Source organism: Amphiprion ocellaris, chromosome 4 (genome assembly GCF_022539595.1).
Source record: "Amphiprion ocellaris isolate individual 3 ecotype Okinawa chromosome 4, ASM2253959v1, whole genome shotgun sequence".
In the NCBI taxonomy this organism is placed as follows: domain Eukaryota; kingdom Metazoa; phylum Chordata; class Actinopteri; family Pomacentridae; genus Amphiprion; species Amphiprion ocellaris.
The window spans coordinates 20,186,884-20,210,011 of NC_072769.1; the positions used below are offsets into that span (position 1 = coordinate 20,186,884).

Consider the following 23,128-nt stretch of genomic DNA (forward strand, 5'->3'; position numbering starts at 1 on the left):
TGAAGCAGCAGCAGAAACAGCCAGAGGCGGACCTCCCTGTGGAGGCCGCTGCAGGCAGGCGTTTCTCCACAGAGCTGGTACAGAGTCAGAGTCCAAACGATGGGACGAGACAGGAGAGCAATTGTCCCCTGTTTGTATGAATCAACTGTGCACGCTTTTGCTTTTGTCTGTCTGTGACTCACCATCCCAGCGGGGGCGTGATCTGGCCCACTCCTCCAGGAGACAGGGAGTAGAAGTTGGGCATGTCTGGTCCAGGGTGATGCCTCATTCCTAGACAAACATCAGTGACACACAAACACAGAGCAAGTTAACAACAGAACAGGCAAGCAAGTTTCTGGAGTTTTTGCGGTTTGTTTTGTCATGTTCAAGTCAGAATGGTGCCAGTTTCATATCATCCATCTATACACCATTAATCCTCATTGGGATCACAGGGGGGCTGGAGTTTATCTCAGCTGACTCAGGGTGAAGGCAGGAGACACTCTGGACAGGTCACCAGTCTATCACAGGACTACATATACAGACAAACAATCACACTAGCATTCACACCTACAGACAATTTAGAGTTAGTTTTACATCACGTTTTTAGCAATCTTTCTGCACAGCTGGTTATACTAAGACAACTTCTGCTACTGCTGTGATTGATCATTTAGGTAGTAGAGACACCGAGGTGAGGTGTTGCTGTTGGATCAGTGCAATGTTTTGTGAAATGTCAATCTTGGAAACATTGCTTGCCAAAAAATTCAGCTCGAGGTCTACTTAGCAGCTATTTACAGAGCTTACATTCAGGGCAACTGGGCTGTGAAAGTGACTCGGGGTGAAAAACTTCGGACAAATTTGTGAACCTCCTGCTGACCTTAAGTGTATTTTCTAACCACATATTAAAACTGTACTCCTTCTCAGCTTACCCACTCTGCTTCACCACAAGTCAAGGACATGTCGGGCCTCGAATACGGCTCCTGACCTCACATTATCAAACAGCATAAAAGGATAACATTTTGTCCGCTTAGCTAGATTCCTTCCAGTGTGTTTCAGCATCTTTAAGCTGGATAATTGAGGCTTCCTCTTTATGGCAGAGGCAGCAGCTCTCCCTGTAGACACCGGATTGACTCAGACTAACTGTCGGTGGATCTTCAGGACTAAGCTCCTCCATCACCAGCTCGCCTGCTGCTGCTGGGCTTCAAGGTCAAGGGGTGTCTTTCTCTGAGAAGAAAAAGTGAGAACTGCAGGACGATAAACATTTAACATGTGCACTGCTGTCGTCTCTAATTTGTTTTCCATTTAAGAGCAGTTGGAGCAACAATAGGAGTGAAAGTCTGTAGATATCAGGAAATACTGTTCATACAGGGACAAATGGAATGTGCCTGAATATAGAGCTCAAACACATAAAGAAAAGAGGGCAAATGCCTCCAGATTAGCACCATCTTCTAATCCCTGCTGGAGCCAGCCTTTTCTCCCTTCCTCTATCTTTTCTCTTCCCTCTTTCTCTCTCTAAAGGGGCATCCCTCCTCGGAGAGGCTGGCCGAGTGGGAGGCTTATATCTCCAAAGCCAATGTTGCAACGCTGGATTCATAGCTCGGATAGCGCTGCTCCCTGTCCACTAATCCACCACCTAACGCTCCTCAGGGCCCTCCTGGGGGCAGAAGGGACGAAGACAAGGGGCTGAAGCAGCAGGGGAGGCATGGAGAGCCCTGGCGTGTTAACCTTGTCACTCACCCCCCTAAGGTGCCTAATTACTCACTCCACCTTTTCACACGTTCCCGTCGACGTCCAACAAAGCTTCCCAGCTTGCATTTCCTCTCAAAACAAGCAACACTAACATGAGCCTCAACGTAAAACCTGGGCATGATCTCTGGTTGCATTAGATTATATTTCTGTTTTTTGTTTTTTTTTTTTTATATAAAATACACGTGAAAGGTTTAAATGTAAAACGCTCAAACTTCCCCCCACTCGCACTCCCTCGACCTTCCATCTTGCGTTGCAGCCTCGCGCATATTAGAGCTCATAATGAGAAAATCCATGATTGTTTTTCATAATTAACGAGCAGATCAAAGTCTGAGCCCACTAAGGAAAGCAGAGCCGCAATTGGTCGATATGGGAAAGAGAGAGAGAGAGAAAAGGAGAAGGAGAGAGAGGGACAGCAAAAAAGGGAACAGGAGAGATTTCTTTTTAAGCATCTTCGGCTTAGCTCTACTGATATACACACAAGTACGTCTGGGGAAATCATTTACTGCTAATTCTGCAACTGCTTTGCTTGGACATGGATTTCTGTAGGGTTATGAGTGCAAAAGATCAAATACTAAGAAAAAAACCCTTCAGGGGTCCTTTCTGCTCTTCATGGTAAGAAACTTAGTGGACTTAGTGGTAAAATTGTCTCCATAAACTGTGCTACACGACAACTAATTTCTGAAATCTATGTGTGTGTGATTCAATTCTATTACCTGTTTATTCTTTCTGGCTTCTATGAGAGAGAAATTTTCAACAAAAAGTGTCAGATGCTTGATTCTTCTGACATATGTGGAGCACAGTTTCTTTATACATCCCGCTCCCTTCATCTCACTACGCCGTGTGTTCAGCTCCACATCGTTATTTATAGCCGGTCCCTCAGAACCCCCTAGCCTCATCATCATCATCATCATCGCCTACATCCTGTCTGATCCCTCCCCTCCTGTTTTTTTCAACTGGAAGCCGCTGCAGGAGAAGAAAGCTGAGGGGAAGAAGAGAAAAGGTGCGGGACAAAACTATGGAGGGCCCACGTCTTTTTCTGCATTAGCGATGAGCTGCCAAAGTCTCCAGCTGCGCGGGGCTGAGGAGCTCGTCCAAACGGCTGAGGAGCTCCTCTGCAGCTGTCAGAGCTGCAGCTTGATGTTATTACTGAAAGGCAAAGAGTGCAGAGGGAGAGGGCAGCAGAGCTCAGCGTGCCATCCCAAAGGCTGCTTCAAATGAGTTCATAGGAAAGAGGACTCTGCTGCGACACATTTTAGTTTGTGTGTCTACTAATTCCTGACAGTGGTTCCTGATATGAATGTAAAAAAGAAAAAAAAAAACACACACGCTCGAGTAAGTTAAACGCATACCAAGTTCACCATTCGGCAATATTGCAATATTACGAATAAAATTGTAATATTTCTCACTCTGAAAACTTTAGACAAGGATGGTGTTTCTTTGAGGGCTGTAAAAGCAAGCGATGACACAAAACAGGGAATTCAGCAGATGAAGGACCTCACCAAGAAAACAGGAACTCTCTGGGTGACCTGACACGTTCGATCCGTTCGACTTTTGCATTTAAGAAAGACATTACTTCTTCAAAAGTTGTAACCCCTCCATGAGAAAGAAGAAACACTCAACGAGAAAGAAAACTCTAAATCAGCCCTATTCAATTAGCGGCCCGCGGGCCACATGCGGCCCGAAAGCAACCGTCGAGTGGCCCTAAAGCAACTGCCGAGTGATTGGGACTTGGGTCCGAGAAAAACAGAAAAACATCTTTCAGTAACACTGAGAAGTTCTTACAAAAATTCCAACATTATTGCAAACATTGAATGCAACACTTACCGTAACCTAGCAACTAACCCACAATGCATTGTGTTGAGGAGACACGTTTGAAAAGTTAACATTAGCAGTTCTATACAGGCGAAAACAGCATCATGTCTTTTTCTATCCTGAAACGACAAATCGGCGAGGAAAACCGTCGGTTTAATCCTGCGTGGACTGACAAGTATTTATTTATTTACCACCAAGTCCGAACGCCAAACCAATGCGTTTACTCTGCAACGAGTGCGTTGCAGCGCTGAAAGATTATCATGTCCGAAGACACCATATTGAAAAACATGCCGCGTTTCGGACAAACTTTCCCGAGGGATGTCATGACAGAGCGGCTATAATTCAGAGTTTGACTGCATCTTACAACCGGAGCTGTACTACAATGAAGCGGACCTGCACAGCTCAGGAAAGGGCCACGAAAAAGAGGCCGTTCACAGACTCAGAAACTGTGAAGGACTGCATGTTGGCTGTCGTGGATGAAGTTTTAACGGACGATCAAGTTAAGACGAGTGTGACATCTGCTATCAAACAGGTCTGACACGTCAAACATTCGCAGGGTTGATGTTCTCGCCACAGATGTCTTCGAGACATGGTAAGTGCAACAAAGCAGCGTGCTGTAGCAGACACTAAAGGTAGCTTTATGTATTTATGTGACTATTTTCTGGTCACTTATTAGAAGTTTAAAATTTAAGAAATACATTTTGTTTTGACAGTTATTTCACTTAGTTGCACTTTATTGTGCACTTTGATGTCAGCTTTATTTCATTTCAAAGGGATAGTAACTATCACTGTGCCTACTGTTTATTTTTTTTTGATTATATGCACTGAAGATGTGACTGTCTCAGATGAGACCAAATATGGACAGGGACAAACTCTGTTTTTTTGTTATTTCCAAAGAAGAAAAATGTCTCAAGTTCTGAAAAGTTACTGTTAACCAAGTTACTTTTTAATGCACTTTGAGATGTGACCAAAACAAAAGATGGTGTTTCTAATCTACACTTAGTTTTTATGTTCATATGCACCTTAACATGTTTACCTATCAAAATGTGTTGAAGTTGTGTGTTGAAATGTAAAATTTAAAGAAGCAGTATTTCAGCACAGGTTTAGTTTAAGTACTGCTCTTCTATTGTGTTTATGTCCTTTTGGATGTGGCAATACGTTTATAAACATCCAGTGTCTTTGTTATCTGTTTGTGTTTATTTTAAATGGTTAACTTTGCTCAGTGTCTGCTAAAAACATCCGGCCCAGCTCATGTTCTTAGTCTGAAAATCCGGCCCGAGTCAATTTTTAATTGAATAGCCCTGCTCTAAATGGAACACAGTCCATTTAAATGCCAGTCCAAATAAAATCTAACAATGCAAAAAAATTGGTATCATAAACTCTCACCAATAAAGCCCTACATACAATATGCTACTTTTTAAGAAAACAAGCTGTTATTGTTGTTGAACTGATGTAGAAACTGTATCCCACTTTAAATTCCCGTTTTGTTAATATGCCCAAACCCAACACAGTGGATCTGTGTTGCACTGATAATGACCTTATTATGAGGACTGGTGTGTGCTCGTCTATGACTGATCCACATCAAACATGTTCTCCTCGTCACGTCCTCATAAATTTGGTGTTTCTGTTGTTTTTTGTCAGTAATGATCATTGGACCACAAAGTATTTAGCTCCCAAACAATCCCTGGCTTTGTTTTAACTTCCATGAAAATGACTCCAATTAGTTCCATTCATAGTCCATTTTAAAAAGATGTCACTGCTTTGTTCACATTATAAATTAATATGATAAGCATTCACACAGTTACACTACAGTGACCCTGCTCTGTTTCATCAAGTCCGTGTGTCTTTGTTTGGTCTCTACCTTGTTTGTTGTTGTCCTGGGGGTGATGTCCAGAATGGGACCCCGGAGCGAAGTGCTCGTCGCTGTATGTGATCAGTGGGGTGAGTGGGTGGACTGCATGGGACGGCTGCACCACGGGGACTTTGTTGGACTGTGGAGAAAAACACGAGTAGATTTAAAAACAATATGTAAGAACGATGGTATTGTACACGAGCTTCAGCGACATTATTCCACGTGTTCCCTGGTACACGATGCAGGGACTAGTACAGCACATACAATGCAGGTGGTCTGTTCTGCAGCACAGAGGCTACTTACAGATGTGGGTAAAGTGTAATAATATGGTCAAGAAGTTACTAAAAAGCATTTCTTCCATTTCATCTGCTTTAGTAACCTGAGCCCAGTAGCTGAAAACTTTGTTTAGCCTAGGTCAGCAGGACTCAGTATCTCATTCCCTGAAGGAAGCAGGGAAAAACAAGTCAAAGAGGTGCGTGAGCATGTTTGAGACAGAAAAAGAGAGAAAGATGCAAACAGAGGTGAAGCGAATAGGAGTGAGTGAGCGATGCAGCAAAGAGAAGGCAGAGAAAAGAGAGACTTGCAGGGTAGAGTTAGAGCAGAGGTCTTAGGCGGGAGATCAAAGGCAGTCATTAGCTGGTGAATAAGGGGAGTTCATTACAGAGCAAGAGCCGGGGGAAGGAGAGATGAGGGATGGAGGAGGAGGAGAAAGGGGGGTGGACTATGGTGAGAGAGCACGAGTGAGACAGATGTCTGCAGCGGTACTTAATGCAGGGTAATCACGTCAACAGTGGCCTGGCCACAGACCCCTCATCCCCGGCTGACTCACAGAGACCTACCTCCTGACAACTAAAATAGACCAAACCTGGCCCGAGAACCCCCCTGCCCAAACCCCCAGCCAACAGCGCTTACATGCTTCAGCTGCACTGAACACATGGTAATGCTTAGCCATGCTAAATCTACTATTCACAATCTGAGCCCAGAGCTGAGCTCGAGTCAAAATATCACCTCCACAGGATATATGGCTAATCAGAGAGACGTCAGCTCGCTGCTGGGTGAGACACGTCTTGCACCAAACGGCTCCCACGAGCTTTGAATCAAAGAGATTCATGAAATTATAATCAGATTCTGTTCATGGACACATTCACCTGATCGACAATGCTGTGGAAAACACTCGTCTAAATTTAGACCCAGAGTAACATTTGGAAGAGACGGCACACTAAACTGACTCTTCTTTATTCGTCTTGTTGTCATGTGTACCAAGGTGACATTCCTGCGGTGCTAAGCGGTGACTGGTGCCCCTCCTCGCACGCTACACACACACCAGCACACACAACCCCTCGGACAGGGGGTGGCTGGAATGTCTGAGTTTCCCCGAACCTCTCGCAGACTGGCACCAACTTCAACTTAAGACCTCCCCACCCTCCTTCGCCTCTCCCCACCTTCTGGGAACGTCTCCAGCCACACGAAGCGTCATTCACATCAGGCTCCTAATCATCCGTTTTCTCGGTTCCAGTTTTGATACACAGCACCATGCATCTGATTCTGTAAAAATAAAAAAAAAAAAAGCCAGATCCTGACTAAAAACTAAGATGCAGGGATTTTTCCCTTAGCCCAGGTGAGATGGGTTCTTGACCCCAGTCAACAAAGAGTCAAAGGTGACGGGATAATCTGTGAGCGTGGGAGTGTCCGACCTCATCCCACAAAGGGGAGGGCTTAATAGTGAGGCTGCTAAACCTAAAAGAGGGACTAAACCGGGCTGAAGTGGCTGGGACATGCCTTCACCAGGGGCTAAATGACAGCGTTGTCGCCCATATTATTTTACGCCTCTCCACTCCTATTTGTTATCCTGTGGGAATGAGATAAGAACCTGAAAGATTATCATTTTCGCTGGAAGTCATCTCCAATTTGTCGCAGAGAGAATAGAAATAAACCCTTGTGGAAACAAAAGTTAGTCTCATACTTATTAACACACACAAACTCACAACTGTGCAAATAAAAGTGACTGAATCCCTAGCACCCAAGAGAGACAGAGGTTTCTGTCACAGTGAAGAAGACCTCTTTTTACGCTTTTCCCAGTTACAGTTATCAAATCGCATTTTCCTCAACTTCTTAATAAACTGCCTCCATTGTGGAGAAATCCACCAAGGCAAAATATACAGGTCTGTGTGACCGATACAGAATTTACAGCTATTTGGGTGCACATTTCCACAAACATGCATGCATGAATGCCCCTAACTAACCATGATTCAGTTGCAGAAGAAAGAAAGAGCAATAAATGATCATTCAGGTCTCAGAACTCGCTAGATTTAAATCAAATATGATTGTGAAAACTGTATCAGGGTCAAGCTGTTTCTATTTACGGTGATGGACCAGTCTGACACCAGGTGGAGACTTGTTGGCTTGCTGTGCCCATTGATGGAGAGTTTACATACAAATATCACGACACTCTTTTTATCGAATTTGAATGAAGTAGTTGGAGAAATTCAAATGACCACAACCACGAGGGTCGCACCACGCTGCAACAATCTGATCGTCTCTCTGACTCCAAAACCCCTCAGCGGCAGCAGCACTGTAACAACGCAGGGCCGCCATATTGGAGGTCCCTTTTATTGTACAGGAGAAATAATAGGCTTAGGATCTCACTATTCATATTTTTCGGGGAGAGCGAAAGAAGAGAGGCGGCGAGGATTGAAAAGAAAACGTTCCATTTAGAATTTCATATCCAGGCTTGGCCGGCCCTTTTAAAGAACCCCTCAGATGTGGTTTTAAGAGAAATTCATTGTGCGGAACTGGAGCTGGCAGGAAGCCCTCCATGGAGGAGACACTCCAGTGTGTTTTAGCACAGGAGCCAGTGACTTGGCACGCTGTCTGAAATTGGGGGTGGGGTGGGGAAATGGGATGCTTCGTTTTTGTTTCTGTTTTTGTTTTGTTTTTTCTGTCTGATTTTTCTGACGAGACGCCGGTGCCTGTGAGCTTGTGTTCTGTCATATTCCGACAACATCCTGCCATGGTTGCTAAGCATGAATGCGAGTGTTTATATGTGTGTCTATGTGGTATATGGAGTAACTATCCCTGCAATATTGCCTTTTTAGCACCTCTCTCCCTCTCTCCCCTCACAGCACAGCTTTTGTACTCCACTCAATTATACCACTTCTGCAGAGTGGAGTGGAAAAAAGGGAAAGCAGGAATTTTATAATAATCACTTCCCACTTCTGTAATTTATATGCAATGAGGACTCTTCGCGCCTGCAGCTACAATCAAGTGTGTAGAAACCATGTGAGGTGTTTCACAAACGGCTGGGGAGATGGCAGCTCAAGTGGTGGCGTTGGATTCCCATGCAGCTAAATCTATTCACTAAAAAGCCCCTCTCACCCCCCAAACCCCACCTCACCTACTCAGAGGATTTTCTGCATTCTGGAGGAAAAGGATGCACAAAAAAGTGACTGGGATATTAAAAGAAGAAAAAAGAAAGAGGGTAAAAGAGGAGGCAAGGAATTGTTCTGCGATTATGAACACTATCATCTGAATTTTGCTGTAAATTTAGAATAAAATGACACGATTCCAGTTTAAAATTACAGCAAACCACTGGCTGAAAGCACACGCCCTCTTCTGATTGTTTAAACACAGTCTTTGGCAACTATTTCCACAGACAACACTCTCATTGAGGAAGATTACAGAGACAAAACCTGTAAATGCCGAAAGTCACGAGTATGAAGCAAGGGTGTGCCCGGTACTGAAATCCTGCAGAGTCACCCTCAGACCAGGTGTTTTCTCTCAGGTGTGTTCAAGTTGTCCAACCTTTTCCCAACAAAAGCGAGCAAACATTTTTCCTGTAGTAGCTTTACAGGGCAGGAAAAAAAACACACGGCCCCTCCCTCTTTACTAAAACCAGTGGAGACCAACCTGAGGAAGCTTAAATAAATAACCAATTACCATTCGCAAAGCAGGTTGAACCCCACCAGCTTCAAGTGGAGCGCTAAAAATGGAATGTCTTATTGGCAGGATGGCCCCCTTGGCCAGGGGGCTTAATGTAACGAAACCCAATTAATGGAGAAGAAAGCCGGGCCGCCAGCAAGCGAAGCAGCGCCACGCGCCCAGGGTAATGAGACGAACAAGCGAAGCCAACCACAGGGACAGCAGCAGCAGAGGAGGCTACGAATAACAGGAAAAGCCTGCCCTGGAGAGAAATATACATCTGTGACACCCCCCAATCTCTCCTTCTCTCTCATTCAATGGAAAATCCCTTCGTGCTGCTAAGAATCCAATAGTTGAAGTGAAGCGGTGACACTGAAGGCCGCGGCCAGATGGTAAAAATAAGGTAAAAACAAAAAAGTGAGCCGGAGTGGGGTTGGATGAATTACTCATGTAGCACAAATAGGCATGTAGTATATATTCAATTTTATGGTTTAAGTGGTTAAGTTGCAGCACAAATTTATCGTGCGAGGAACTCGTCATGCTGTCCTCTAAATACCACAGTTACACAAACACACACACAAGACATGCAACTTGACATTAACACACATGACTGACACATGCCACTGTATGAAATCCACACACACACACACACACACACACACACACACACACACACACAAAAAAAACACCAACTGAAAAGGCACATAGGTTTAAAATACGTTCATGGTGCAGGGATCAGAGACTGCAATGAGCACGCATTTAATGAATTTAACACATACATGCTACATATGAACACAAAGGGGCTATTAACAGCCAAGTGTTTTCTTTCCCACTGCCACCAAGCACAAGTGAATAGGACAAGATGGATTACCCATCATCCTTCAGTTGGCATGAAGTTCATGTGCTTCGAGCAAACCAATCATGCTAGCTCTCACACTGACATTCTGAACGTGCAGAGAAGATAATTTGTGTGAAATGTGCCTGCCCCAGATGAAAAGACTTTATCCGCTTTTAAAAGTGTTCAACTCTTAATTTCTATATGTCGCGGTGCTATTAAAAAACTGAGGGAAAAGGAACAGAACATTAGAAATGATCCAGATGCTATTTTTCTTCTGCGTTAAGCCACATGAAGCAAAAAAGTGTAAAGTAATGTGACCACAGGGAGTCTGTTTTTAAAGAGCTGAGGCTTTAAAAACATGTATGCAAGGGGTTAAGAGAGTTTGAATCACGAGCTGCGGTTCAGGGCTGTGCAATATTCCATTTTATTTATTGCCTCGTATAATGGATTTTTTCTGATAAGTAACAGTACATGATGGTGGTATTGATATTTTCAACCAAATGCCATGAAGATGTGTGTCTCAGCCTCAAATCCCAAAGGATCAGAGATTTAAAATTGAACATTTCAAAAAATAATAATTTCAGATAACTGGTGACTGAACTTTTCTTTCTTTCCTTCTTTTTTTAAACATACACTACCGTTTAAAAGTTTGACAAATTTCATGTTTTCCATGAAAACTCACATTTTTATTCATGCGCTAACATAATTGTACAAGGGTTTTCTAATCATCAATGAGCCTTTCAACACCATTAGCTAACATAATGTAGCATTAGAACACAGGAGTGATGGTTGCTGGAAATGTTCCTCTGTACCTCTATGTAGATATTCCATTAAAAATCAGCCGTTTCCAGCTAGAATAGTCATTTACCACATTAACAATGTCTAGACTGTACAGTGGTCACTCATCTATCATGGGGGTTAGGTTCCAGAACCCCCATGATATGTGAAAATCCGTGAAGTAGCAACCTTTTATTTTTTTATATATATCTATTAAGGAGTTCTACATTTCTGTGATGGTAAGCATCTTCCTCTGGCACTTGGCTTCGGTGCCAGAAGCCTTAGTAGGCGCAGAACGTTTGATCAACATTATGGGGCTTGAAATAAATTTTTAAAAATTACAAAAATTGCACAAAAATGAAGCGATTAGACATGGATGTGAAATGGACAAGGCAAGATGCTGAACGCTGCTATACACGGGAGATGGAGGAGACTGATGCTACGGCTGCTGAGCCAATCAGCACTCATCGCTGTACGCTACGCATTTTATTTTGATTTAATACTCTTTTAGTATGTTTTAATTATTTTTTAAAAATATTTTTTATGTTGTTCTCAGTTTTTTAGACTAAAACTTTTATTTTATCGCAAAAATATTTAAAATAACAAATATATACAAACACCTATATACCACAAAATTCCACGATATAGCGAAAAATCCACGACACAAAATGAGACATCTACAATTTAAAAATCCATTATATAGTGAGACCACGAAAAGTGAACCGCAATATGGCGAGGGACGACTGTATTTCTGATGAATTTGTTATCTTCGCTGAAAAAAACCCTGCTTTTCTTTAAAAAATAAGGACATTTCTAAGTGACCCCAGACTTTTAAATGGTGGTGTATGTGACTGGTAAAGAATAAAACTGACATTTGTTGGTGATTGGTAGTGAAAAGACTCAGCTGGGCTAGCTTAGGTTCAACAGACTGAAAATAAACTACAATACCCATGTGTATCGTAATACAGGTCAGCAGCATGTCAGGCACTTTGACAGTACGGGTCACTGCTGTGTATTATTTGTGTTTGCGGGACGAATTCATTGAGGGTTTTGGGCTTTTATATGACATTCACTGATAATAACGAAAAAAATAATATCACCTAACTTATAAATTCAGTATTTTCTGCATAATTGTGCATGTTTACCACATTCTAATAATCACAAGGACTGGTTTTTGGTTAGACGTGTCCCTGTCCCACATCGAGGATTGTCATTGTGTTCATGCTGCCTAGGCACAGTGTGGAAGTTGATCGGTTGTGAGTGACGGTCCTCCACTGTTGTGTTAGCAGAGTGTGTGTGTGAGTGTGTGCGCGGTGGAGGTGTGGTGGGGGTTGGGCCGCGGATCTGGCAGAGCCCCGGGCGAACTGCAGGATGTTCACCTTGCGGCGGGGCACAGGGCTCATTATCACAGCAGGACCTGGTCACATCAAAGGACTAAGGAAAGGGCAAACATTCTGCTGAAGTGCCACTGTCAGCAGGCCTGCGAGCGCACACGCAAACACATACACAAAAGGCGGACCGCACACACACCCGAGCGCCCACCAGGCATCCATACCCGACAAAGAACGTGGCTGCTCCCTCTAACGTCACCACTTTCTTTGGATCCACTGAGACGTGCAAAATGACAATCCAAACACCTAGAGAATCATGTCACACACGTCTGCGGTGTCATGTATTAACGGCAACACACGCACAATAGCCGCTGAGTCTTATTAAAAACTGACTCATAAAGGCTTTAGCTGCATCATTGCCTCATTTACCTGATCAGCTGTCTGCTTCAAGGAGGAATGTTAATCTTTGGGGCCCTATGTTTGAACTCAGCCTCTAAAGCTGACCGCAAGGAGAAAATGTTTGGAGTACACTTTTTTTTTTTACCCCTCTCTGAATCAATCGGCATCCCTCTCCGCCAACTATTTATAGCAACCCCGGTGCTGCATTAACACACTGCATGATTTATCATTAGAAGCCAGCTCTGGTCTGCTGAGTAGCTACATTCATGCCAGGCAGCGCTGTGATGCCAACATCCACATTCAACAACAACACCTGAAGGCCCTGACAGATGTACACAAATAAAATCGCAGCACCAGCTAACTTTGTGCGGCTAGCGTGTTAAAAGCCTCCGTACAATACCCACAGACGGAGAGAAAGAGGTAGAGAAAATACAGTGCAGAATGGGAGGAAAAGTGCTGATGAGCTGCCTTATGCAGGAGCTTCATAGATCCGTCGAACAAGAGCGGATTTGCCTGCTACACCTAGATAGTGTTCCCCCCCCTCAGCTTTCGCCCAGGTATTCTGGGCATGAATGGCTGTCAGTTTGGATTTGGGAGCTCAGCGTTGAGGGGGAAAATAGAGTCTGGTGGGGGTCTTTGTGTGTCTCTACTTGTGGAGACGAGCTTCGGAGACAGTACTCCTCTCACTAAGCCCTGGCTAACTCCGATGCAAAATTTCACATCACATGCACGAAAAGGAAGGGGTAAATATTAGCATTGCATGCTAGCCAGTGAGTGATGGATGAGGGCAGGCAGCAGGCAGCTGTAGAGGCGCTGCTGTGTTTGCGGGGAAGGTTTTCAACGGCACACACCAGGAAAATGTGGATGGGGAGGTGACTTGAATGAGAGCTGCTTCTGCCTGAGCTGAAGAGAGTATTGACCTAGTTTTCCTTCTGTATTTCACTCAGACATATGCACACCCACCCACATAATGTGTAAGAATAGAAAGAATAAAAATATTGATGGGTTAGTGAGACGTTACCATTGATGACTTGATGGAGAAAAAAAAGAAAAATAGAAGAAAAAGGTTTGAATTCTGTAAACAGATCCTTGTGATAGAGTTCAGTGACGTTATGTAATATTTCAAAGCCACAAGAAGCCCTTTGGTGTCACGATACCTGTGTTCTGGCCTTGATCTGAACTTTTGACCCTGTAATCACATGATCATTGGTCTTTTCACCTTCATGGACCTTTGCTCTTGAGGATGCACTCATGATTTTTTAGACAAGGCACCAAGACAAATCTGTGTTTTTCATTATGTTGCAAATTGGAACATGGTTTTGGTACAGGTTATAATGAGGCACATTTCATGTCACGGTGCTGAGGAGCATTCATGGCTGTGGATCGCATTGCAAACCTTTCATCTCATTCACTTTATTGACCATACAACAATACCAGTGGCCCACTGTTTGGGTGTGATTCCACGTTTTAAAGGATTAACTGGTAAAGACTACCAACAACTGCCTTTCAGCATGGAATTAGTCATTAATCAAACCACACATTTTCGGGGTTTTTTTTCGAGCAGGGCGCACACGCCCCTGCTAAGACCTGAATGGCAAGCACAAAGCTATTCAAATCTGATCCTCTCCGAACAAATGGCTTTCCTCCATCCCCACAGAAGCTGGGAACACTTAAAGAACCTCTCCAAGGATCTGAACGGTCACAAGAAAACTCCGCCCCGTCAATTAGCTTTGTGGCAGGGTTTAGTGGGCTTTAATACAAACAAAACAATGACCATGTACAACAAGGCAACGGACAACGTCTGCTGATCCCCTGATACGTCTAAAGAAATGGTAATAGGGAATTTCTGGAACACAAAAGGTACTCCTTATACTTGGGGCATATGGTTACAGCAACATTATAGGGCACACTCATGCACCTGATGCCACAAATCTGAATGATAAGCCATATAATGAAGACAACAAGGTTGTAATTCTGCTCTTAGCTGGATTTATTCACAGTGAACGGCTCACATGTTTAATATAATCTCATTTGTCCATTAAGGAAGATGCAAGATTGAATCAGCTCCAACTATTTTGAGTTATCTGAATCGGCAGAAAATGAATTAGCAAATACTTTATTAATCAGTTTTGTAAGTAAAATTGCAAACTGTTGACAGGTGACGATTGAATGTTATTATTATTATTATTATTATTATTATTATTATTATTATTATTATTATTATTATTATTAATAATAATAATAATAATAATAATACATTATTTCTCTATATTATATTTCGGACTATTGATTGGATAAAACAAGCAAGGAACTCACTATAGACATTGTTATCTAATTGCCAACTGAAAAATCAGTAGAATAATGGACAATATACGATGTATTATTTCTAGTCGCCTAATAGAAATAATAAAACATAGGACATTTTGGTTTACGTCATAATGGCTGTAACAGTCTATGTGAAGATAATCATATTGAAGCTTTTTCCTCTGCTGTTCAAAACGTTACTTGAGCGCGATCACATCTTTCCAATCACACACGACTGCGACGCCTTGGAGTATCAATATCCACCACAGACAGGTAGAGCTGCAGATCCAGACCTGTAATAATCAGTTGCTAAAGAGTGAATCTGTGGCCTAAGATCACCTAACCTCAGTTTAACTTGCACAAATACAAGTCAAACGCAACTTTTTCATCGTATTGTTGCTTCATTATGGACGCGGCGTTGTTCACGGTAGAGCTGGGATCGTAGAATTGATGTGTGGGGGTGTGCTGGGCACTTATCTTTCTGTCATCTTTCATCTCAAAAAGATAGGGGTGCAGTGGGGGTGGATTGATTTGATGTATTGATGCATTGTTTGATGACGGGCAGCTCAAAGTGGAGGACGCCTCTGTGATGTCTCTCCACCGGAGGACATGAAAAGCGTCACCTGGCCCCTGAGCCGGGGGTTATGGCTGGTAGTGGATTTAAGGGCTCCTGCTGAGCTGGACGGTGGCTCCATTCATGCCACATAATCCATTCAGTGTGACCTTTATATTTTTAGAGCCAGTTCCACTTTCCTGTCAGCCGGCCTTGTTAAAACTATCACACAAATTAAGTTCTTGATCAGCTACCTTCTGTAACAGTATATCTCATTTATTTAACGTGTACATCCCGTGAAAAGTGTAAGTGCCTTCCATCACCAACCCTGCTGTCCGATGATCAAAAGAAACACGGAGCACAAGGCGAGCTCGTCAGATGAACAAACACGTTCTTGCTAGATATCTTTGTGGGTTTCATCATCCTGCATCAAGTGACTGCCGGGGAAAAAACAAAGCCTTGTTCTCATCCCTGTGACATCAGTGCTCAGAGACAGGGGAAGAATCAAAGCATGGACGATCATATATTTCCAATTAACTGGTCCAAAAATGTGAATCTGCAATTTTCTGTGTGCCCTCCACCCATCCTCCAATTAATTGTTTCTAAAATCCCACACAAAAATACATAAAGATGAGAAAAAAAAAATGAAATAAATAATCTCTTAACGTACGCTAGGCGGTATTAGTCATGAGCTTCAAACTCCTACCACGTTCTAGATTTGCCTAAACTAGGAGCAAACATAATTGGTATAAATCTCCTCAGTAAACCACATAAAAAAAGCGGAATGGTGTAAATTGTTACACTGCTGCGTGTTAAGACACTGAAACAGTTGCACAGATCAGACAAACTGCAGCAGCAGGGAAAGAGCAGCATTCAGCTCGGCTGTTTTCCTCTGTGACTTGGGGCCACTGAGTTTTTCTCCAGCCATAGTAAATTGGGCGCCTGGGGCAGGAGCCTTGGCCAAGCTTGCATTTCGGAGCCGACTGTGGAGGGCATGAGGGATAGAGATATGGCACTGGAGGGGGGACAGGGCGTAGATGGTGGGGGAGGACTGGGAGCACAGTGGAGGTGACATTAGGCACATGCTGGAACACAAAAGGGACCTGACTCGTTAGCACACTAACTAGCAAGCTCCATGGCAATCTTCATTCTGTCTCTCCTCTCTATCCACCTCGTCATAAATATGGCTACATCTGCAAGTGTAATCACTCCATTGTACTCTGATTTTCTGCTCTGCTGGGCAGCAGCATGGCAGCCTGCTTTTCAGCACCTCTCCCCTCGATCCCCTCCTTTCCCTCAAGTGCCCTCGCCTGTTCCTGGCTACTCCTCTGCTGGTGAGGCCGGTGTGTCTCGCAGATTACAGAGCTCTGGTCGCTCAGGTAACAAGAGTCACTAATCTGGCTGGGGTTGAATTACACATAATTGCCTCGGCACCGTGATTGATTTCAGCCCTGGAAAGGAAAAGACGATGCCCCCCCCACCCACACCCATCCAACCCCCAACCGAAACACCCCCCACCTCCCTCCCTGCCTCTCTCCAGCGCACACGAGCAGCAGCCAAGACTCTCCATCTAGTAGGAGGCAGGAGGCTTTGAAGAGATCAAAGCCAAGGCCGGGAGCAGTTGCGCGCCCTGGGAATACGGGAGAGAGGCTTTCTGCTCCTCAGCCCTATTTTCTAGCGTCATGTTGGATTGCAGCTGTATTGCATTTCGCCAGTTTTCTTAATGCTCTTGGTTTTGACTTTGACATCAGTGATCCCCCTCGGTTTCTTCAAAAACAAGGGGGGAGGAGAAAAAAAAGAGAGGAACGTGAACGGGAAAGAAAGAAAGGGGGGGAAGGAGAAGAGAGGAAAGAAAAGGGGGGGGTAAAGAGATCTACAGACTGATTTTTATTTTCACAACTCCATAATTGGCCAGTTCAAAGGAGAGGAGGGGAGAATGTAGCATTTGTTTTCAATTCCGCTGCCGATATGAAAGGAGCAACAAACTTTTATGGGTTTCCCAAAAATTAAAGACAGGCTTTTTTCACAGTCAAAGAACAGGGTGTTTTTTATGGCCGAGACCACACAAAATGAACTGATAGCAAAGCCCTCCTCTTTGTCCTCCCACAAAAAAACTCCAGTGTGGTGAAGAACTCCATGTGTGTGTACGTGTGCGCACATGACGCCCGTTTAGCAAACGTGTTTGAAATTGTTCGACGAAAAGAAAGTGGTTTGATGTTTAGCGCGAAATAACAAAAGGAGGCTATATCCATCTATTCATTTAATAGCTCGGGTAATAAAGCCTGGTGGCGAGAAGGCCCCCTTTGTACTGTAACTATGCCGGCCCTATACCAACCTCCTACACTGGGGACCATTAATATTTCAGCGCTGTCAGATACGCGTTGCATGTGTGAGCCTCTTTAGCACTCACACCCACAGCAGAAAGAAATAATGAGCTTCTGAAAAATATGAAACAGCAAAAAAAAAAGAAGGAGGGAGGGCGAGAGCACGCCCGAGACTGACCAACTTCATACAACAGAGCAGCTATTGATCATAGCTCTGTTTCTTAGCTGGACAAAGTGAGGGTTGTTTGAGCTTCTCTGAAGTCTGGACACAGCCGGCAGGATTTGTAGCCATGTTTCACTCCTGTGATCCTATTGTTCCCTTTTGCTGCAGTTTACTAGTTGGAACACTGCTCGCCTCTATATAGACCTACAAGCTGTCAGGATGAAGTCAATAAAGCTATTCATGTTTTTACTCATTTTATGGCTGTATCAGGGAACAGTGAGGTACTGTGATCAGCTTTTACTGTCAGAGTTTCAGTCATGGATTAGAGATTAAACTTGTGCTGTAAGGTCATATAAATATATATATATATTTTTAAACTAACAAACAAGAACTATAAAACTAATTTAAAAGATTGATTCTGAAATGCGTTTAATAAGACTTGAGCTGAACGCCAAAGAAAAAAATCTTTGCCAAGAGGCTGCTCCCACTATTCCTTTCAACTACGCACAACCATAACATCACCATCAGTGGCAACAGTTGCATAAGAAATTGACAAAAACACTCCACGCATGCACACACACCGCCCTCTGGTCTGCATTTTCTGATCCACCCTTACAGGAAGTCCACACCCAGGCCGTTTAAACAGAGCTGGGCATGAGGGACAACCTTGGCGAGGCCCTGCACTGACCCCTGGAGATCAGGGCAGACCGCTGGTGAAGAGTGAAGCCGTCTGAGCAGGTGCTGGAGGCCCTGCGGCAGCAGTCCGTCCATGGTAGCCTGACTGGCTGGCTCCAGGCAGCACTGCTTGATTGGTTAAGCTTCATCCAATTCAGTGGGAGGATTGGGAGCGAAGAAAGTGTCATCATCCATGAGTGTTTTGCTCTGAGCAGCAACGCGTGCCCAAAATAAACATCAACAGGGTGTGTCAGGTGCAAGACTTTTGAACATTTAATGATTTGAACCGTGTCTTCAGTCGTCTCTAATCCACGTGTCTCATTTTTAAATGTAGGATTTTTTTTTGTACCATCTTACAATATCTAGGAAGACTTCTGTATATGTTAATCACATTGAAAAATGAGTGACATTAACATTAACTTAAATAAAAAAAATCTTTGCTATTGTCTATGTTACAAATAGAAACACAACTATCTTTTTACGTTCTAACAAATCAACAAAGCGTGTCCCCACATCACCAAGAAAGATAAACCATCCAGAAACTTCCACCTTGATTGTCTTCTTCTTGGTTCCCATCTTAAACAACAATGCATATCTCTCTGTCCTGGGAGACAATCACTGTGCTGCGCTCCATTTAACAAGATGAAAACACTGATAAGGTGATTGCAACCACATGGCGTCATTAGCAGCGTGCATATGGAGTAAATGTGTCAACCAGCATCAGCGTACAGTGGAGGACGACAAGAAACCTTGGCGTTAATGGTGCTGTTTATAAAACACCACGACCCAGCAGCCCTACAAAGAGCCGGGACGCCAAGTTTTTCTTCTGTGTGGGGTCCCTGCTGCAGTCCTTCATGTGTAAACACATATTTCAAAGTGTGATAGATCTGCACAGCAGATGACATCCATGTCAGTGTGACTCTGATATGTGCGCTGCCAGACGGAGCAAAAAGACTGGTTTGGTATATATGGCATAAATGGGGCAATTACACTTTTGTTTTTTGACAGGTGCTATATTTACTTGATGTATTTTTAGCCTAAAACCTACAGAGCACTGTGTTAAAGCCTGCTTATGGAGAATGAAATGAGCTAAGAGTGAGATAATCAAATGGAGTCCAGCTGCTTAAAGGGAAAATGCTGCAGTAAACTTCTCACAGCATGTCCAGCCTGTAGTGAGACTTAAAGAAACTACTCAAGGTGCCATAAGCTGCCATCTACAGCATATTGTGCGGACATGGGAGGCTGCTGGTAAATGTAGTGTTCTCTTTAACAGGGATCTTCCACGGTTGTGCTGGGGGCATGAGCTCAGGACACACATGGCACTGAGGGACACCAGAGCGGTCCTACCAAATCCCGTTAGGTAAGCCTGGGTTAGTGATTCCACGCTGCGAGACACTGGCTAGCAGATCCGTCACGTTCCCACTACATCAAAGGAAAGAGCAGTGCTGCACCCCCTCCGCCCCCTCTTTCTCGCCACAAGGATCTGCAATAGAGGGTCCAAAGGGAAAAAAAGTGCACGGCAATGGAGAGGCAGTTCTCTAAACTCCCCCCACCGAGGCAACAAAACTCAGCTTTCAAAAGATAAAAAAATATATAAATAAAAAATCAGCGATTCTATCCATTTCTCTCTTCGAGCTGTTGCCCAGGACTCATTAAGGCCGTTCCTACACAGTTGGAGATCACAAACACATCTTCACAGTCAGGTGGAAAACCTTGTACTGTACCTCTGCACTTACAACATTTCAAAACTAAGAACACGCAGCAGTGTTTTCATCTTGTCAGCCGTGCTTTTATGACTATATTCACGTGGTATTGCGGGATGTCACAGGCTCTGTGCTTCTACAAGGACGAGTTTAAATCTACAGAAAGCATGAATGACAGGAGTTTTGTGATTCTAACTAACGGGGATGTGTTTACACGACAACAACGGCATGCTCCGAGAAAGGATTTTGGGTCATTTAAAAATATGTACTGCCCATCACTGCCCATCACATGCATGGTGAGCTTTTTTTAGAGCCTGTCATTTCTAAATGCCGGCCTAAGTTTGGGACAGGAAAGAACCAGTGATCCAATGATAAAGCAAAACCCCTTAAAGCAGCGAAACGTGTCAGAGCAGGGGTGTCAAACATGCGGCCCGTGGGGGGCCAAAACCGGCCCACCAGAGGGTCCAATCCGGTCCGTGGAACGACTTTGTAAAGTGCAAAAATTACAGAGAAGACATTAACTGCAAATTGTAAATGTGTAAAACCATTATTTAAAAAAAAAAAATTTCTAGACCATAACAAGTTGTTTTGACCATAAAGTAAAATACTTGCTTGCTCATTGTTATTTTGTCATTTTGTTTCTCACCTTTGTCATCTTTTTGTCGGTTGTCCAATTTTTGTCATTTTCTTTCTTGCATTTGCTGTTTTGTGTCTCATTTTTGTAATATTTGTACTAATATTTGTACTGTATATTAATACTTCTTGTTGTTTTTGTCTGACCTTTGTCGTTTTGATCATAAAGTAAAATACTACATTGTTCAGTTCCAGACGACAAAATGTTTTGTGCCTTTGTAGACAATCTGTGATCTGTAAGATGTAATGTGTAAATGATCAACTGAGGCATAATGTTGTTCAAATTGAATTAGTTTTTCTGAAGAAATTTCAGGTTGTTCATAATGTTTTGTTAAAAAAAAAAATTAGCTCCTTAAATGAGAACATTTTCGGAACTTACTTTACTACAACAAAGGAAAATTTGGAGTTGTGGTTATTTCTAGGTTATTATGCTGTGATTTTACTGGTCCGGCCCACTTGACATCAAACTGGGCTGAATGTGGCCCCTGAACTAAAACGAGTTTGACACCCCTGGTTTAGAGGGTCATTCTTTAAGGAGATATTACTGTCATTCCGGCCACAACTGTACAACCATGATTCATTTGTCAGTACTCACAGTTGCAGAGATGCAGAACTTCTATAATCTTTCCCCGTTTTACACATAAGAGGTCAAAGTTTATGACAGTAGAAATTGGAATAATTACAGAGATTCATATGTCAGAAAATACACAGATAGCCTGCCTCTGATAAAGACGACAGAAAGGACAATCAATCTATTGAAGGAACAGGAATATTGTTGAGTCTTTTGCAGTAACTCTAACATAATTTAAATAAGCGAATATGCACTTTCTTACATGTAATGCTTAAATCAGATTTCTTGACCATGTACACTATCGTTCAAAAGTTTGGGGTCACCCAGGTAATTTCATGTTTTCCATTAAAACTCACACTTTCATTCATGTACTAACATAATTGCACAAGGGTTTTCTAATCATCAATTAGCCTTTCAACACCATTAGCTAACACAATGTAGCATTAGAACACAGGAGTGATGGTTGCTGGAAATGTTCCTCTGTACCTCTATGTAGATATTCCATTAAAAATCAGCTGTTTCCAGCTAGAATAGTCATTTACCACATTAACAATGTCCAAACTGTATTTCTGATTCATTTAATGTTATCTTCATTGGAAAAATGCTTTCCTTTCAAAAATAAGGACATTTCTAAGTGACCTCAAACTTTTGAACAGCAGTTTATCAGAAACTCAAAACAGTAAAGCACTTCTCTTGCAGTTAAAAATCTGATTATAACCCGAATAGACAGGCAAAGTAAGTTGCTACAGCCAAATGGCATAATCTTTGACCAAACAAAATCCCAGATAGCAGCTTATTCTCTGCTTTCACTTAATTTTTCACAGTGTCCATTCACTTGTGTGCTTACAAACCTCACAATGAGTAAAACTGGAGCGAGCAAGATAATTCCTTCTAACTACATACTAGACATTTAATTACACTCACGCAACAGTTCGAGCATCATGTACAGTAAGCACAATGCCCCTTTGCTCTTTCAAAAGCCTGAGCCACATCACATGATAAAAAGCTCCAAGGTCATTAAACATTTTTTTGCTTTGAATAACTGTAGACTCCACATCTTAAAACGGCTACAGGATTACAAAAACATTAGAGTATTCATGATACACCAGTGATTCTTTGAGGTGGTCAATGCTGTTTTAAATCCACATGTAGAGGCGACCAGCATCTCAGGCATCTTTACTGCAAAATCTGAGCTCTTGTGGCGGAGTCAGCTTATCAAGTTGGAAGTCCGAAAATCTGCTGACAATCAGCAACTCCCAGCAGCTCCATCGTGACTGGACGGCATGTGCAGGAATGTCATGGTCAATGGAAATCAATCTAAACTACTGGGATTGGGGGCGGTGGTGAGGCTGGGGATGGAAGAGAATGAAAGAGAGAATGTGCCTTTGATCTCGCTGAAAACCGATCCCAGGCCTGCAGATACTGTGGCTGCGGTGGTCAGCAGCAGAGGCAGCAAGCTGACATCAGTGAGAAAGCCAGAGGACTCATGTTCCGTGATCCTTCCACCGAGCCTTGGCTCTTTTTTATTGGATAAGTGAGAGAAACGTATA

At 43.1% G+C, this 23,128-nt stretch overlaps 1 protein-coding gene across 8 annotated transcripts in view; it reads right to left on the reverse strand.

The window, feature by feature from the left end:
• lef1 (lymphoid enhancer-binding factor 1) overlaps positions 1-23,128 on the reverse strand; it is a 48,341-nt gene that overhangs the window by 18,555 nt on the left and 6,658 nt on the right. For all 8 annotated transcript variants that reach the window (XR_008601521.1, XR_008601520.1, XM_023295843.3 and 5 more), the window contains exons 4-5: positions 5,399-5,528; positions 183-270 (exon numbers count right to left, since the gene is read on the reverse strand). Coding sequence is in view for 6 of the 8 variants with exons in the window: in XM_023295843.3 (XP_023151611.1) it covers positions 183-270; positions 5,399-5,528 (218 nt within the window). In the remaining 2 variants the exon portion in view is untranslated. The remainder of the gene's footprint in view (positions 1-182; positions 271-5,398; positions 5,529-23,128) is intronic.